This window comes from Aedes albopictus, chromosome 1, assembly GCF_035046485.1.
Source record: "Aedes albopictus strain Foshan chromosome 1, AalbF5, whole genome shotgun sequence".
In the NCBI taxonomy this organism is placed as follows: domain Eukaryota; kingdom Metazoa; phylum Arthropoda; class Insecta; order Diptera; family Culicidae; genus Aedes; species Aedes albopictus.
The window spans coordinates 14,052,503-14,070,218 of NC_085136.1; the positions used below are offsets into that span (position 1 = coordinate 14,052,503).

The 17,716-nt window shown below is 41.3% G+C and overlaps 1 protein-coding gene across 3 annotated transcripts in view; it reads right to left on the minus strand.

The window, feature by feature from the left end:
• LOC109424979 (telomerase-binding protein EST1A) overlaps window positions 1-17,716 on the minus strand; it is a 427,570-nt gene that overhangs the window by 129,237 nt on the left and 280,617 nt on the right. For all 3 annotated transcript variants that reach the window (XM_062843741.1, XM_062843727.1, XM_062843732.1), the window contains 3 exons: window positions 9,468-9,571; window positions 6,251-6,366; window positions 6,034-6,171 (listed from right to left, as the gene is read on the minus strand). In XM_062843741.1, the coding sequence (XP_062699725.1) occupies window positions 6,034-6,171; window positions 6,251-6,366; window positions 9,468-9,571 (358 nt within the window). The remainder of the gene's footprint in view (window positions 1-6,033; window positions 6,172-6,250; window positions 6,367-9,467; window positions 9,572-17,716) is intronic.

Here is a 17,716-nt window from a genome sequence, read left to right on the forward strand (position 1 = left end):
GGAATCCCTTGGGGATTTCCTGGAGGAATCCCTCTTAGGAATTCACCGGAATTCCTTTCAGGAATTCACCGGAATTCCTTTCAGGAATTCACCGGAATTCCTTTCAGGAATTCACCGGAATTCCTTTCAGGAATTCACCGGAATTCCTTTCAGGAATTCACCGGAATTCCTTTCAGGAATTCACCGGAATTCCTTTCAGGAATTCACCGGAATTCCTCTCAGGAATTCACGGGAATTCCTCTCAGGAATTCACGGGAATTCCTCTCAGGAATTCACCGGAATTCCTCTCAGGAATTCACCGGAATTCCTCTCAGGGATTCACCGGAATTCCTCTCAGGAATTCACCGGAATTCCTCTCAGGGATTCACCGGAATTCCTCTCAGGAATTCACCGGAATTCCTCTCAAGAATTCACCGGAATTCCTCTCAGGAAATCACTGGAATTCTTCTCAGGAATTCACTGCAATTCGTCTTAGGAATTCACCGGAATTCCTCTCAGGAACTCACCGGAATTTCTCTCAGGAATTCACCGGAGTTGCTCTCAGGAATTCACCGGAATTGCTCTCAGGAATTCACCGAACTTCCTCTCAGGAATTCACCGGAATTCCTCTCAGGAATTCACCGAAATTCCTCTCAGGAATTCACCGGAATTCCTCTCAAGAATTCACCGGAATTCCTCTCAGGGATTCACCGGAATTCCTCTCAGGGATTCACCGGAATTCCTCTCAGGAATTCACCGGAATTCCTCTCAAGAATTCACTGGAATTCTTCTCAGGAATTCACTGGAATTGCTCTCAGGAATTCACCGGAATTGCTCTCAGAAATTCACCGAACTTCCTCTCAGGAATTCACCGGAATTCCTCTCAGGAATTCACCGGAATTCCTCTCAGGAATTCACCGGAATTCCTCTCAGGAATTCACCAGAATTCCTCTCAGGAATTCACCGGAATTCCTCTCAAGAATTCACCGGAATTCCTCTCAGGGATTCACCGGAATTCCTCTCAGGGATTCACCGGAATTCCTCTCAGGAATTCAACGGAATTCCTCTCAAGAATTCGTCTTAGGAATTCACCGGAATTCCTCTCAGGAACTCACCGGAATTTCTCTCAGGAATTCACCGGAATTGCTCTCAGGAATTCACCGGAATTGCTCTCAGAAATTCACCGAACTTCCTCTCAGGAATTCACCGGAATTCCTCTCAGGAATTCACCGGAATTCCTCTCAGGAATTCACCGGAATTCCTCTCAGGAATTCACCGGAATTCCTCTCAGGAATTCACCGGAATTCCTCTCAGGAATTCACCGGAATTCCTCTCAGGAATTCACCGGAATTCCTCTCAGGAATTCACCGGAATTCCTCTCAGGAATTCACCGGAATTCCTCTCAGGAATTCACCGGAATTCCTCTCAGGAATTCACCGGAATTCCTCTCAGGAATTCACCGGAATTCCTCTCAGGAATTCACCGGAATTCCTCTCAGGAATTCACCGGAATTCCTCTCAGGAATTCACCGGAATTCCTCTCAGGAATTCACCGGAATTCCTCTCAGGAATTCACCGGAATTCCTCTCAGGAATTCACCGGAATTCCTCTCAGGAATTCACCGGAGTTGCTCTCAGGAATTCACCGGAATTGCTCTCAAGAATTCACCGGAATTCCTCTCAGGAAATCACTGGAATTCTTCTCAGGAATTCACCGGAATTCCTCTCAGGGATTCACCGGAATTCCTCTCAGGGATTCACCGGAATTCCTCTCAGGGATTCACCGGAATTCCTCTCAGGAATTCACCGGAATTCCTCTCAAGAATTCACCGGAATTCCTCTCAGGAAATCACTGGAATTCTTCTCAGGAATTCACTGGAATTGCTCTCAGGAATTCACCGGAATTGCTCTCAGAAATTCACCGAACTTCCTCTCAGGAATTCACCGGAATTCCTCTCAGGAATTCACCGGAATTCCTCTCAGGAATTCACCGGAATTCCTCTCAGGAATTCACCAGAATTCCTCTCAGGAATTCACCGGAATTCCTCTCAAGAATTCACCGGAATTCCTCTCAGGGATTCACCGGAATTCCTCTCAGGGATTCACCGGAATTCCTCTCAGGAATTCAACGGAATTCCTCTCAAGAATTCGTCTTAGGAATTCACCGGAATTCCTCTCAGGAACTCACCGGAATTTCTCTCAGGAATTCACCGGAATTGCTCTCAGGAATTCACCGGAATTGCTCTCAGAAATTCACCGAACTTCCTCTCAGGAATTCACCGGAATTCCTCTCAGGAATTCACCGGAATTCCTCTCAGGAATTCACCGGAATTCCTCTCAGGAATTCACCGGAATTCCTCTCAGGAATTCACCGGAATTCCTCTCAGGAATTCACCGGAATTCCTCTCAGGAATTCACCGGAATTCCTCTCAGGAATTCACCGGAATTCCTCTCAGGAATTCACCGGAATTCCTCTCAGGAATTCACCGGAATTCCTCTCAGGAATTCACCGGAATTCCTCTCAGGAATTCACCGGAATTCCTCTCAGGAATTCACCGGAATTCCTCTCAGGAATTCACCGGAATTCCTCTCAGGAATTCACCGGAATTCCTCTCAGGAATTCACCGGAATTCCTCTCAGGAATTCACCGGAATTCCTCTCAGGAATTCACCGGAATTCCTCTCAGGAATTCACCGGAATTCCTCTCAGGAATTCACCGGAATTCCTCTCAGGAATTCACCGGAATTCCTCTCAGGAATTCACCGGAATTCCTCTCAGGAATTCACCGGAATTCCTCTCAGGAATTCACCGGAATTCCTCTCAGGAATTCACCGGAATTCCTTTCAGGAATTCACAGGATTTTTTTCCGAGAATTCACTGGAATTCCTCTCAGGAATTCACCGCAATTCCTCTCAAGAATTCACCGGAATATCTCTCAGGAATTCACCAGAATTTCTCTCAGGAATTCACCCGAATGGCTCTCAGGAATTCACCCGAATGGTTCTCAGGAATTCAGCGGAATTCCTCTCAAGAATTTACCGGAATTCCTCTCAGGAATACACCGGAATTCCTCTCAGAAATTCACCGGAATTCCTCGCAGGAATTCACCGCAATTCCTCTCAGGAATTCACCGGAATTTCTCTCAGGAATTCAACGGAATTTCTTTCAGCAATTCATCGGAATTCCTCTCAGGAAATCATTGCAAATCCTCTCCGAAGGTCCTCTCAGGCTTTCAACGAAATTCCTCCAGGAATTCACCGAAATTGTTCTCAAGAATTCACCGAACTTTCTCTCAGGAATTCGCCGGAATTCCTCTCTGGAATTCACCGGAATTCCTCTCAGGAATTCACCGGAATTCCTCTCAGGAATTCACCGGAATTCCTCTCAGGAATTCACCGGAATTCCTCTCAGGGATTCACCGGAATTCCTCTCAGGAATTCACCGGAATTCCTTTCAGGAATTCACCGGAATTCCTTTCAGGAATTCACCGGAATTCTTTCCGAGAATTCACTGGAATTCCTCTCAGGAATTCACCGGAATTTCTCTCAAGAATTCACCGGAATATCTCTCAGGAACTCACCAGAATTTCTCTCAGGAATTCACCCGAATGGCTCTCAGGAATTCACCCGAATGGCTCTCAAGAATTCAGCGGAATTCCTCTCAAGAATTTACCGGAATTCCTCTCAGGAATACACCGGAATTACTCTCAGAAATTCACCGCAATTCCTCTCAGGAATTCACCGGAATTTCTCTCAGGAATTCAACGGAATTTCTTTCAGGAATTCATCGGAATTCCTCTCAGGAAATCATTGCAAATCCTCTCAGGAATTCACCGGAATTTTTCTCAGAAATTCACCGGAATTTCTCTCAAGAATTCACCGGAACTCCTCTCAAGAATTCACTAGAATTCCTTTCAGGAATTCACCGCAATTCTTAGGAATTCACTGGAATTCCTCTCAGGAAATCACTGGAATTCCTTTTAGGAAAGCACTAAAATTCCTCTCAGGAAATCAGGAATTCTTCTCAGGAATTCACCGCGATTCTTCTCAGGAATTCACCGGAATTCCTCTCAGAAATTCTCCGAAGGTCCTCTCAGGCTTACAACGAAATTCCTCCAGGAATTCACCGAAATTGTTCTCAGGAATTCAACGAACTTTCTCTCAAGAATTTACCGGAATTCATCTTAGGAATTTACCGGAATTCCTCTCAGGAATTCACCGAAATTCCTCTTAAAAGTTGATCAGACTTCTTCTCAGGAATTCACCGAAATTTCACATAGAAATTCTCTAGAGTTCTTTTCAGGAATTCAACGGAATTCCTCTCAGGTATTCACCGAAATTTCTCTCTGGAATCCTGGAATTCTTTTTAGGAAAGCACTAAAATTCCTCTCAGGAAATCACTGGAATTCTTCTCAGGAATTCACCGCGATTCTTCTCAGGAATTCACCGGAATTCCTCTCAGGAATTCACCGAAGGTCCTCTCAGGCTTTCAACGAAATTCCTCCAGGAATTCACCGAAATTGTTCTCAAGAATTCACCGAACTTTCTCTCAGGAATTCACTGTAATACCTCTCAGGAATTCACCGGAATTCCTCTCAGGAATTCACCGGAATTCCTCTCAGGAATTCACCGGAATTCTTTCCAAGAATTCACCGGAATATCTCTCAGGAATTCACCAGCATTTCTCTCAGGAATTCACCCGAATGGCTCTCAGGAATTCACCCGTATGGCTCTCAGGAATTCAGCGGAATTCCTCTCAAGAATTTACCGGAATTCCTCTCAGGAATACACCGGAATTCCTCTCAGAAATTCACCGGAATTCCTCTCAGGAATTCACCGGAATTCCTCTCAGGAATTCACCGGAATTCCTCTCAGGAGTTCACTGAACCTCCTCTAAGAAATGGAGGAATCCTTTTGGGATTTCCTGGAGAAATTCTTGAGGGATTTTCTGGTGAAATCTCTTCGCGATTTTTTTTTTGCTAGTTCACTAGGAAAACCTCCGGACAATGCTACAGACAATTTGCTGGATAAGTTTCTGAAACTGTTCCAACCCTCTCCTGAGCACACCCATGAAGGTCACGCCCTGCTACGGCGCAGTGCGCAAATGAGCCCAAATGGGAACACAGCCGCCACCGATCGACGGGAGGGCTGTTTTCGCGGAAATTGAATGCCTCAGTATCTCCGTCAATTGATTATATTCGCCATGGCCCGGCGACAAGAAGATGGACCATGCCCACCACCTCTGCCTGATTAACAGCAGCGCAGCGCGACCAGTACGGCGACGGCGACACGTTAATTGATCCAATAATGTGGTCCACACCGATGATGGTACTGACTGTTGGTTCTCGTGTCTCGTTACCTGAGAAGTAACACGAGCAAGAGGAAATACGATCGCAACGCAACGCCCCCCGCAGCGGGTAAGCACGTGATTTGTGGTCCAGATTTAGGGATTTTGTGTTTTTTTTTTGGGTTTTCTGGTTTATTAAATTTAGCACTTGACAGTTGTTGCAAGTTAATGAATGAGAAAATATGCTCTGTAGTTAAAAAAGAAGGCATAAATCTGAGAAATTGATAACAAATGAACAAAAAAAAATTAAATAAAAAATAACATTAAAAAAAATTGAAGAAGTACCAAAAAGTTTAAAAACAATCAGAACAATATAAAATGGTAACAAGATCATAGTAAGTTGAGTCAAAAAGAAAAAAATTAATGATCGAACAAAAAATAAAAACGAAAATTGGAAAACTTTAAAAACATAAAAATAAAAAAAAAGGTGAAAGACTTGACATGCTTCTAATGAATGAGTTACTATCTTTTTGGTTAATGTTTCAGTTTTTAGTTGAGTTTGTTTTGTCAATTAATTTATTTATTGTTTTTATTTTTTTTTTAATTTTTGACCTTTATTTTTAATTTTTTTATATTTTAGTTATTACTTTCGTATTTTTATTCTTTTTATTCAATGTAGTTGTTTTGGATGTTTTTCTTTCTTATAATTTCAGATATGACGCATGGCGTTTCCCTTCCTAGACTGCACATTGGGTTGGATAGAAACTTACCCCTTCTATTCGGTTCTGCACTATGCTGATAAACTCCTCCGCACCGGATTGGCTGATGACCTTCTGGAGCACCGGTGGTTTACACGTGCACAGGTGCCCCGTTCCGAAGAATATCAGCTTCTGCACTCGAAGTTCGTTCTAAGAGACAGAAAAAAAAGAAAAAAAAATCCAAATTAGCTTTTCTTTTGAAATACGGTCCACGGTCCTCGACACTCACCTGCGCCTCTTCCATGTCATGTGACTTGTGGGTAAAGACGGGTTCCGGGCCTCCGGACATGAGCGGAGTGAACCCTGCCAGGGTGATGTCCTCCTGGAGTCGAACGACTAGGAAATCTGCAAAAAGGACAACGAAAAATCAGTAGATATTTGTGGAATCTAATCAAGGCAGTAGGCGTTTTCTTAATGTCGTTATCATCGAAGTAGGTTATTTGCTGGGAATTTCTCTCAACAGATGGCACTCCCATTTGCAACAAGCACCATTATTAGCAACACATTTTGTCTTCTGAGAAATGGAGAGGGGGACGATGATGGGCTTGGTAAAGTGCTACCAAATCGATAAGCGATGTAAAACTTGTAAAACTAATGGGCTTCGCCTTGTAAGGGAACGCAACTCTCTCGGAAGAAAATGGGCAAACCATTGGACCCATTGGACACACGCACAGCACAGCTGGGAAAGGGAGCGCACTTTTCGGGGAAGGGCTGTTATTATTATTGTTTTCGGTATGAAGGGCTTGTCCACTCTCTGTGCTCAGTAGCACACTGAATGAGATGCACTTTGGAGATTGGGAGGAATGGGCGGGCGGAGATAGCCAATGAAGTGGTAGCCCGTTAGATAATTAAACAGTTGCGCGGCATTCACAAGTGGAGTGCGTTTCCGAAACCTTTTTCGTAATAAGGAAAGAGACGGCCTCGGTGTGCACGGTGGGTTTGGATAGTAAAAAAACAGAAAAAATAAATAAAAAAAATAGCGGAAAGAACAAGCTTTCACTTTTCCTACATCTAATAATTTTAAATCTTAAAAAAAAAAAAATAAGCCTTTACATTTTTGACAGCTTGTGCTAGTGAAGCAAGAAGTTTTATTGAGGCTGTCATAATAAAAATCACTGGTATTTTGAAATGAGGAAAAAAATAAAAACAGAGATAAAAAATAAAAAAAAACAAAAGAACAAGCCTTTAACAGCTTGTATTCTGAATTTTACTATGGCAGCTGTCATGACAAAAAACTGGTTTAAAATATGTTTTGAAACAAGAAATAAATATAAAAAACAGAAAAAAGGGAGAACCTTCTACATTCTCAAAGCTAATACTAGTAAAATCTGAAGTTTTATCACGACTGTCATGGCAAAAAACAAGAAAAAAAAATTAAAAAACAAAAAAAAAAGAGAAGCCTCCTTATTCTCAACAGCTAGTACTAGTAAAGTCTGAAGTTTTATTACGACTGTCACGACAAAGAACAAGAAAAAATTAAAAAAAAAACAGAAGTTTCTACATTCTCAACCGGTAGTACTAGTGAGGCATCGTACACAAATTACGTAACGCTATAGGGGGAGGGGGGAGTCTAGCTTAGCGTTACAAGCCATACACAATATTTTTGGTTTTCATACTAAAAGCGTTACATGGGGGAGGGGGGGAGTCTGAAATCGCCGATTTTAGCGTTACGTAATTTGTGTACCATGCCTAAAGTTTAAAGTTTTATTACAACTGTCACGACAAAAAATAAAAAAAAGGAAGAAAAAAAAATAATAAAATAAAAAAAGATAATAACAAGCCTTCACAATCTCAACAGTTAGTACTGATAAAGTCTGAAGTTTTATTGCGACTATCTCGACAAGGAACAAGCAAAAAAATTAAAAAAAAAACAAAAGAGAAGAAGACTTTACACACGATAAAAAACAAGAAAAAAATAAAAAGGAAACAAACAAAAGAAGAGTCCTCTACATTTTCAACTGCTAGTACTAGTTAAGTCTGTAAACTGTAAAAAACGAGGAAAAATAAATAAAAACAAAAACAAAACAAACAAAAAAATTAAAAAAAAAAGAACAAGGCTTTACATTCTCTACAGCTAGTACTTGTGAAGTCTGAAATTTTATCACGACTGTCATGACAAAAAACAAAAAAAAAAAAAACGAAAAAATGGAAGCCTCTAAATTCTCTACAGCTAGTACTAGTAAAGTCTAAACGACTGTCACGACAAAGAACAAGAAAAAAATAAAAAAAAACAGAGAAAAAGAAGCCTCTACATTTTCAACCGGTAGACTAGTAAAGTCTAAAGTTTTATTACAACTGTCACTAAATAAAACAAAGAAAAAAAAACAATAAAAAAATAAAAAAAGAAAATAACTAGCCTTCACATTTTCAACAGCTAGTACTGATAAAGTCTGAAGTTTTATTACGACTATCTTGACCAAAAACAAGAAAAAAAATTAAAAAAAAGACAAAAAAGTGAAGAAGAAGACTCTACACACGACAAACAAGGAAAAAAATAAACAAACAAAATAAGAATCCTCTATATTTTCAACCGCTAGTACAGTCATAGCACAATCATGGGTCACCCACAATTATGGGTCAATTCCATTTGAATTGCATGGTGAACTGACTGACTACTAATTGTGACAGAGTGACCCATAATTGTGCAATGACTGTACTAGTTAAGTCTGTAAACTGTAAAAAACGTCGAAAAAAGTAAAAACAAAAAGAAAACAAACAAAAAATGAAAAAAAAGAATAAGGCTTTACATTCTCTACAGCCTGTATTTGTTAAGACTGAAATTTTATTACGACTGTCACGATTAAGAAAAAGGAAAAAAAAATATTAAATAAAAACAAAAAAAGACATTCTCAACAGCTAGTTCTTAAGTTATGTCTCAAGTTTTATTACGACTGTCACGTCAGAGAACTGATGAAAAATAAAAAAAAAACAACAACGGATTTTGAAATAATCTTAACATTGAAGGAGTTTTGTATGGATTTTTGCTTAGAAAACACCTTCACAAAACCCACCGAGCACATCTCCATTCAGACGGTGAATTCCATTGACTCATCTGGTCTGGTACTTCTTCAAACTCTCATCCAGAATTAAAAGCCATCAACAGCTCATCTGTCCAGTCCAGTGCACACGTGGTGTAGTGGTAGGCAGCACGCGAGAAAACTGGGTTAGTCGAGCCTAATGAAACACGTGCCATCGTCATCATCAACATCACCATCCAACGCAGAGGAATGCTCAGCCCTAGTGAAGGCGCAGCGGAAAAGGGCTGCCGAGTGGTAAACAAAATAAACAACAACCAAACGAGCCTTTCGGCTGTTTGATGTTTTAATCGCTTTTATGACGGATTCGGTGAGGGACTAACTGGGTACGACTACTCAAGCAAGGGCTACCGAAATACGATGATAGTGGTGGAGGATGGGCGGCGCGGCAAGGCACGCGAATGGACTCACCTTCTTTCGATTCCACCGAGAGGACCTCCTTGTTGGTATCCAACCGGGCCAGCAGTGTCATGAGGTTGGACAGTCCGGACCACGGGTCGTGGCCGGTGGAAGCACTGAAATAGAGAGAAGAAGAGCAACGGTTAGTTCAGTAGATTCACTCTAATAATAGGTGTTTCATGATTAAAATTAAAAAAGGGGAAACGGAGAAGATTTTAGGAAATTATCTACTTGCATTACACAAAATAATAGTATGGAACGAGCTCACCAATATATATCCTACGCTATTTATGCCCGACAAAATATAAAACTAAGAAATCTGTTTAGTCTAACAACCACTTTGCTGAAATAACCTAAAAGTTTAACGTGAAATTGTGCTAGTCATCGTTCTGAAAAAGTTGCAGGTCTAGATATAATTTTACATTAAAAAAAAACTTGAGACACTTTTATAACGATTTCATGAAAAGGAATAGTAGAAAAATGCTTAATATTTCTACCTGAATATAAATACTTCATATTTTTTCTTGATTTTTTTTACTATTATTCACATTTTTTTTCCTTTTTAAATTTTCAAGAGATTTTCTCACAAACTCTTAATTTACTGAAGAAGTTTTCAGAATCCGTTAGAGCTAGGCTAAAACAAGGCTAGAGCTAGGCTTAAGCAAGGCTAAAGTAGGACTAGAAGCAACACAGTATGTTAAAGGAAGGCTAAAGCAAGGTTAAAGCAAGACTAAATCAAGGCTAGAAGCAAGGCTAAAATAAGGATAAAGAAATGCTAAGGCAAGGCTAAAACAAGGCTCGAGCAAGACTAAAGCAAGGCTTAAGCTAGACTAAAGCAAGGCTAAAGCAAGAATAAAGCAAGGCTAGAAGCAAGGCTTAAGCAAGACTAAAGTAAGACTAGAAGCAAGGCTAGAAGCAAGGCTAAAACAAGACTAAATCAAGGCTAGAAGCAAGGCTAAAATAAGGATAAAGAAATGCTAAAGCAAGGCGAAAACAAGGCAGAAGCAAGGCTTAAGCAAGACTAACGTAAGGATAAAGTAAGGCTAAAGCAAGACTAAAACAAGGCTTAAGCAAGACTAAAGGATAAAGCAAGGCTTAAGCAAGACTAAAGCAAGGCTAAAGCAAGGCTAGAAGCAAGGCTTAAGCAAGACTAAAGTAAGGCTAGAAGTAAGGCTAGAAGCAAAACTAAAAGCAAGGCTAGAAGCAAGGCTAAAACAAGACTAAATCAAGGATAGAAGCAAGGCTAAAATAAGGATAAAGAAATGCTAAAGCAAGGCGAAAACAAGGCTGAAGCAAGACTAAAGTAAGGATAAAGCAAGGCTAAAGCAAGACTAAAGCAAGGCTTAAGTAAGACTAAAGTAAGGATAAAGCAAGGCTAAAGCAAGACTAAAGCAAGGCTAGAAGCAAGGCTCAAAGCAAGGCTAGAAGCAAGGCTAAAACAAGACTAAAGAAAGGCTAGAAGCAAAGCTAAAATAAGGCTAAAGAAATGCTTAAGCAAGCCTAAAGCAGGACTAGAGCAAGGCTAAAGCAATACTGAAGCAAGGCTAGAATCAAGGCTAAAGCAAAGCTAACGCAAAGAATTCACTGTAATTTTTCTCAGGAATACACTGGAATTCCTCTCAGAAATTCACTGGAATTCCTCTCAGAAATTCACTGGAATTCCTCCCAGGAATTCACTGGAATTCTTCACAGGAATTTACTAAAATTCCTCACAGGAATTCATTGGAATATCTCTTAGGAGTTCAACGGAATTCCTCTGAGGAATTCGTCGAAAATTTCCCCACGAATTACATGGATTTGCTCTCCGGAATTCACTGAATTCCTCAGAGGAATTCATCGAAATTCCCCCCAGATATTCACCGGGATTCTCTCAAGAATTCAGTGAAATTTATTTTAGAAATTCACTGGAATTCCTCTCAGGAATTCACCGGAATTACTCTAAGGAATTCACCGCAATGTAACTCAGGAATTAATCGCAATTCCTCTCAGGAATTCATCGTCGTTTCAGAAGTTCACCGGAATGCCTCCTAGGAATCAACCGGAATTCCTCTAAGCAACTCACTGGAATTCCTCTCAGCAATTCACTGGGATTCCGCTCACGAATTCAAAGGAATTACTTTCAGAAATTCCTTGGGATACTTCTTAGGAATTCACTGGAATTCTTTTCAGAAATTCACTGGAACTCTGCTCAGAAAATCACCAGAATTCCTCTCAACAATTCACCGAAATTCCTCTCAGGAATTTATCGGTATACCTCTCGGGAATCCATCAGAATCCCTCTCAGAAAATCACCGGAATTCCTCTCAGGACTTTACCGTAGTTTTCTTCGAGATTTCACCGGAATTTTCCTCATGATTTCACCAAAATTCCTCCCAGAAATTCACCAAAATCCCTCTTTGGAATTCGTCGGAATTTCTCTAAACAATCACTGAAATTCCCCGCTGGAATGCACTGGAATTCCTCTCAGGAATTAAGCAGAATTCCTCTCAGGAATTCACCGGAATTCCCCGCAGGAATGCACCGGAATTCCTCTCAGGAATCCACCGGAATTCCTCTCCGAAATTCACCGAAATTACTCGCAAGCATTCGCTGGAACTCATCTAAAAAATCGCTGGAAATCTTACCCTCAGGAAAGCACCGAAATTCTTAGGAATTCATCGCAAATGCTCTCAGGAATTCACCGGAATTCTTTTATGGAATTCACCCAAGAATTCCTCTTAAACATTCATCGGAATTTCTTCCAGGTATTCAGTGTAATTTTTCTCAAGAACTCACCAGAAGTTCTCTCAGGAATTCACCAGAATTCTATTCAGAAACTCATTCCTTTCAGGAATTCACTAGAATTTCTCTCAGGAATTCATCGGAATTCGTCTCAGGAATTCACCGCAATTCCTCTCAGGAATTCTTCTCAGGAATTCATCGGAATCCCTATTAGGAATTCACCGTAATCCCTCTCAGGAAATTCCCGAAATTCCTTTAAGGAATCCACCAAAACTCCTCTCATGAATTCACTGAAATTCCTCTCAGGAATTCACTGAAATTCCTCTCAGAAATTCACAGAAATTTCTCTCAGGAATTCACCGGAATTCCTCTCAGGAATTCACCGGAATTCCTCTGAGGAATTCACCGAATTTCCTGCAAGGAAATCACCGGAATTCCACTCAGGAATTTACAGGAAACCCTCTCAGGAATGCACCGAAATTCCTCTCAGCAATTCACCAAAATTCCTATCAGGAATTCACTGAAATTTATCCCGGGAATTCACTGAAATTCCTCTAAGGATTTCACCGAAATTTCTCTCAGGAATTCACCGGAATTACTCTCAGGAATTCACCAGAATTCCTCTCAGGAATTCACCGGAATTCCTACAAGGCATTCACCTCTCAGGAATTAAGCGGAATTCTTCTCACGAATTCACTAGAATTCCCCGCAGGAATGCACCGGAATTCCTCTCAGGAATTCACCGGAATTCCTCTAAGGAATTCACCCAAATTTCTCTCAGGAATTCACCGGAATTCCTCTCAGGAATTCACCGGCATTCCTCCAAGGAATTCACCGGAATTCCTCCAAGGAATTCACCGGAATTCCTCCAAGGAATTCACCTCTCAGGAATTAAGCGGAATTCCTCTCAGGAATTCACTAGAATTCCCCGCAGGAATGCACCGGAATTCCTCTCAGGAATTCACCGAAATTTCTCTCAGGAATTCACCAGAATTCCTCTCGGGAATTCACTGAAATTTCTCCCGGGAATTCACTGAAATTCCTCTAAGGAATTCACCGAAATTTCTCTCAGGAATTCACCGGTATTCCTCTCAGGAATTCACCGAAATTCCTCTCAGCAATTCACCAAAATTCCTATCAGGAATTCACCAGAATTCCTCTAAGGAATCCACCGAAATTTCTCTCAGGAATTCACCGAAATTCCTCTAAGCAATTCACCAAAATTCCTATCAGGAATTCACCAGAATTCCTCTCAGGAATTCACCGAAATTTCTCTCAGGAATTCACCAGAATTCCTCTCGGGTATTCACTGAAATTTCTCCCGGGAATTCACTGAAATTCCTCTAAGGAATTCATCGAAATTTCTCTCAGAAATTAACCGGAATTCCTCTCAGGAATTCGCCGGAATTCCTCCAAAGAATTCACCTCTCAGGAATTAAGCGGAATTCCTCTCAGAAATTCACCAGAATTCCTCTCGGGAATTCACTGAAATTCCTTTCGGGAATTCACTGGAATTCCTCTCAGGAATTAACTGAAATTCCTCTCAGGAATTCACTGAAATTCCTCTCAGGAATTTCTCCAAGGAATTCACCGGAATTCCTCGCAGGAATTCACCGGAAATCCTCTCAGGAATTCACCGAAATTCCTGTCAGGAATTCACCGAAATTCGTCTCAGCGATTCACCAAAATTCCTCTCAGGAATTTATCAGAATTCGTCTCGGGAATTCACTGGAATTTCTCACAGGAATTCACTGGAATTCCTTTCAGGAATTCACCGAAATTCCTTGCAGGAATTCACCGAAATTCCTCTCAGGAATTCACCGAAATTCCTCGCAGGAATGCACTGGAATTCCTTTTAGGAATTCACCGGAATTCCTCTCAGGGATTCACCGGAATTCCTCTCAGAAATTCACCGGAATTCCTCTGAGGAATTCACTGGAATTACTCTTAGGAATTCACCGGAGATTCTCGCAGGAATGCACCGGAATTTCTCTCAGGAATTCACCTAAATTTCTCTCAGGAAATAGTCGGAATTTCTCGCAGGAATTCAAAGAAACCTCCTCTAAAGAATTCACCAGAAATTCTCTAAGAAATTCACCGGAATTCACTCGGGAATTCACTGAAGTTTTTCTAACGAATTATTCTGAATGCATCTCAAAAAATTATCGAAATTTCATTTTGAAATTCACCGGAATGCCTCTCAGGAATTCACCGTAATTCCTCTCCAGGAATTCATCGGAATTCCTCTCAGGAATTCAATGGAATTCCTCTCAGGAAATAATCGGAATTTCTCGCAGGAATTCAAAGAAACCTCCTCTAAAGAATTCACCAGAAATTCTCTAAGAAATTCACCGGAATTACTCTCGAGAATTCACTGAAATTTTTCAATTCACCGGAATTCCTCTCAGGAATTCACCGGAATTTCTCAAAGGAAATAATCGGGATTTCTCGCAGGAATTCATAGAAACCTCCTCTAAAGAATCCACCAGAAATTGTCTAAGAAATTCACCGGAATTCCTCTCAGGAATTCACTGATACTTTTCTAACGAATTAATCGGAATGCCTCCCAAGAATTTATCGGAATTTCATTCTGAAATTCACCGGAATCACCCCTAGGAATTCGCCAGAATTCTTCTCATGGATTCACGGGTATTATTATTTATTTTCAAGAACGTACCCGAATTCCTCTTGAAAATTCAACTCAGGTGCATCAATCTCAGAAGGATTAAGGATAATTTAAAGGGGGATTTCAGGAAGATTCAGGCTTCTTTCTGGGTATATCAGAGTGCATCAGGAGGGATCATGGGATCTCGGAGACGTCAGGGTGTTTCAAGGTGATTTTCGAGGTGTTTCAGAGCGTCTCAGGGGCGGGTCAAGATCTTAGGAGAATTTAGAAGAGGCTGTAAAGTGCATTTCAGAGGGTCTTAGAAGAACTCTGGATTGGTTTTAGGGGATTTCAGGGGCGTTTCGGGGGCCCAGGATGCTTCGGGGGGTTTCATCAATTCTCTGGATGACTCTGGGGTGGTTTCAGTGGTTTTCAGGTCGTCTCAGGAAGATTCAGGAGGTGTTGGGGGTGCTTCAGGGGGTCTCAGTGGTTTCAGGCAGTTTCTGGGGGTCTCAAAGGGTGTTAAAGACTTTGTTGGGTTGCAGAAGCATGTCAGGAGGTTTCAGAGTGTCTCAGGATAACTCTATGGTGGTTTCAGGAATTTCAGGGGGTCTCAGTGGAGTTTAAGGGGAGTTTAGGGGATTAAGGGGGGTCTCAGGAGCATCCTAGAGAACCTCAGACAATTTCAAAAGGTTTCAAGGGCCTTGACCCTTTAGGGGCTGTCCATAAACCACGTGGTCAGGGGGGGGGGTTTCGGCCAATGACCATTTTGTATGGACAAATAAAAAATTTTGTATGGACTAATGACCACGCGGGGGGGGGGGGGGGGGGGGGGGGGGTTGAAAAGTCCCAAAAAAAAAATGACCACGTGGTTTATGGACAGCCCCTTTTTTTTTCCTCATCTGTAGAGCCTTTTAACCACTGCGTCCATTATTTAGGAATATTGTCGGACAGCCCCTTAGAGGACGCGCGTTGTTGTAAAAAGTACAACACTACTTAAAAACCTCGCCTCGCTAGTCGTATACAATGCGAGCGCGTTGCAGTTTCAGCTGACTGATGGCGCGCGTCCTGAAAGGTTAAATGCCATAGAACAAATCTGAAACCTCCCTGAAATACATTGAAATCCCGCTTGAATGCGCTCGAAAAGTACCTTAAACTCCTAGAAAGCATTCTGGGAGGTTCCAGAGGATTTCGTGGGGTTCAAAGTGTTTCAGGAGATTTCAGGGATGTTCACGGGGGGTTTCAGGGTCGGTTCGGGTTGTTTCAGAAGGGTATATAGACACTTATTTCGGGGGATTACAGAGGCATTTCAAGGGGTTTCAAGGAGTCTCACTGGCGTTTCATGGGATGTTAGAAAAAATCAGGATTGTTTCAATGGGTGTTTTAGGTGTCTTACGATGGTTCAGGTTTGTTTCGAGGGATCTCAGAGTGTCTCCGGGATGCTTCATGGGCTCTCAGGGGCGATTCAGGTGGTGTCAGTGGGGCGATTCAATGGGGTTTCGAGGGTGTTCGATGGTCTTAGAAGCGTTTCAGGAGGTCTTTGGAGGACTCAGAGAGGTTTCAGGAAGTTTCAGGGAAAGTTTAGGGTACCTCAAAGGGCTTCAGGGGATTCCGGGGGTTTTAGGAGGACTCCGGAGGTGTTAAGGGCATTTCAGGGGGTCTCAGGAGATTTCAGGAGCAGTTCTGGTGGTTTCAAGAGGAATAGGAAGTTATAGGGCAGTTTCAGGGGCTTTCAGCGGTTCTCATGAGCGTTTTAGGAGTCCTCAGGAAGACACAGGAGGGTTTCAGAGGGCTTTTTTGTCTGTATTAACGAGATTTTTAACCTTAGGCTAGTTCATCTCGGGACCCACGCTTTACTTCCCTTCCGAAGGAAGAACCCACATTTTGTGAGTATGTCGGGAGTGGGATTCGATCCCAGGTCCTCGGCGTGATAGTCTTGTGTTCTAACCACCACACCAGGTCCGCTCCATTTCAGAGGGTCTCAGGGGTTTCAGGCGTTCTAGGTACGGCCTAAATTCCTTGAATCGCTTCTGAAAGGACTTCAAATCCTATAGAACAGATTCGAAACCTCCCTGGAATCCTGCTTGAGTGCCACTTGAGTGTGCTTGCCCAAAACCGGAAACTCATCTTTTTAGGCTCCTTTGAAACCCTCTTGTTTCCATTTGAAACCCCCCAAGCAAAACCATTTCTCGAGAATTAAATTCCGTAATTCAAAGCATTACTTTAATTTATGCACAAAACAACCTCTTTTAATAGCTTGTTTCAAATTATGCTTCTAATTTTGCAACCAATGGCATAAAATGAGGTTCTAGTGTCTTTTGAAGAATAACGAAATCATTTTCTGAACAAATTTCTGGAAGAATTTTAAAAGCAATTGATTGCTGAGTTCCTGGTCAACAGATTTTGGAATGCCGTAGAAGACATTTTTGTAAGTCGAATCCAAAACTGTTTCTTAAGAAATGTCGGCAACGCAGATAACAAATTGAAATCGACGATATTTTATAAATTTGGTATTGGAAGAAATTCTCCTGAAATTGTATAGAAGTTTTGCAACAGCCCAAAAGGAATCACTTGCCCATCCCAAGTAACGAATTTCAATCAAATAGACTAGAAGATGTTCTAAGAACCATCATAAAACCAAAATGAGTGGTGCAAGGTTTAATGACGGTTTTCAAAGCCTCTACAAGGCTAATTGGTCATCAAAATCAAGATCAGTAAAATTTCTCGGAAGAATTACTGAAGAATCTTAACAAGATTTTCTATGACATTTTCAGCCCCAAGCTTTCAATGTAATTTTATTTCATTTTCATCATAAAAGATTGTTTATGTATATAAATTCCTGAAGGTACTTCAGGAAGAAATCCCAGAGAGATTAAGCTTTTTTTTCGAATCCCACTCCCAACATACTAACAAAATGTTAGTTCTTCTTTCGGAA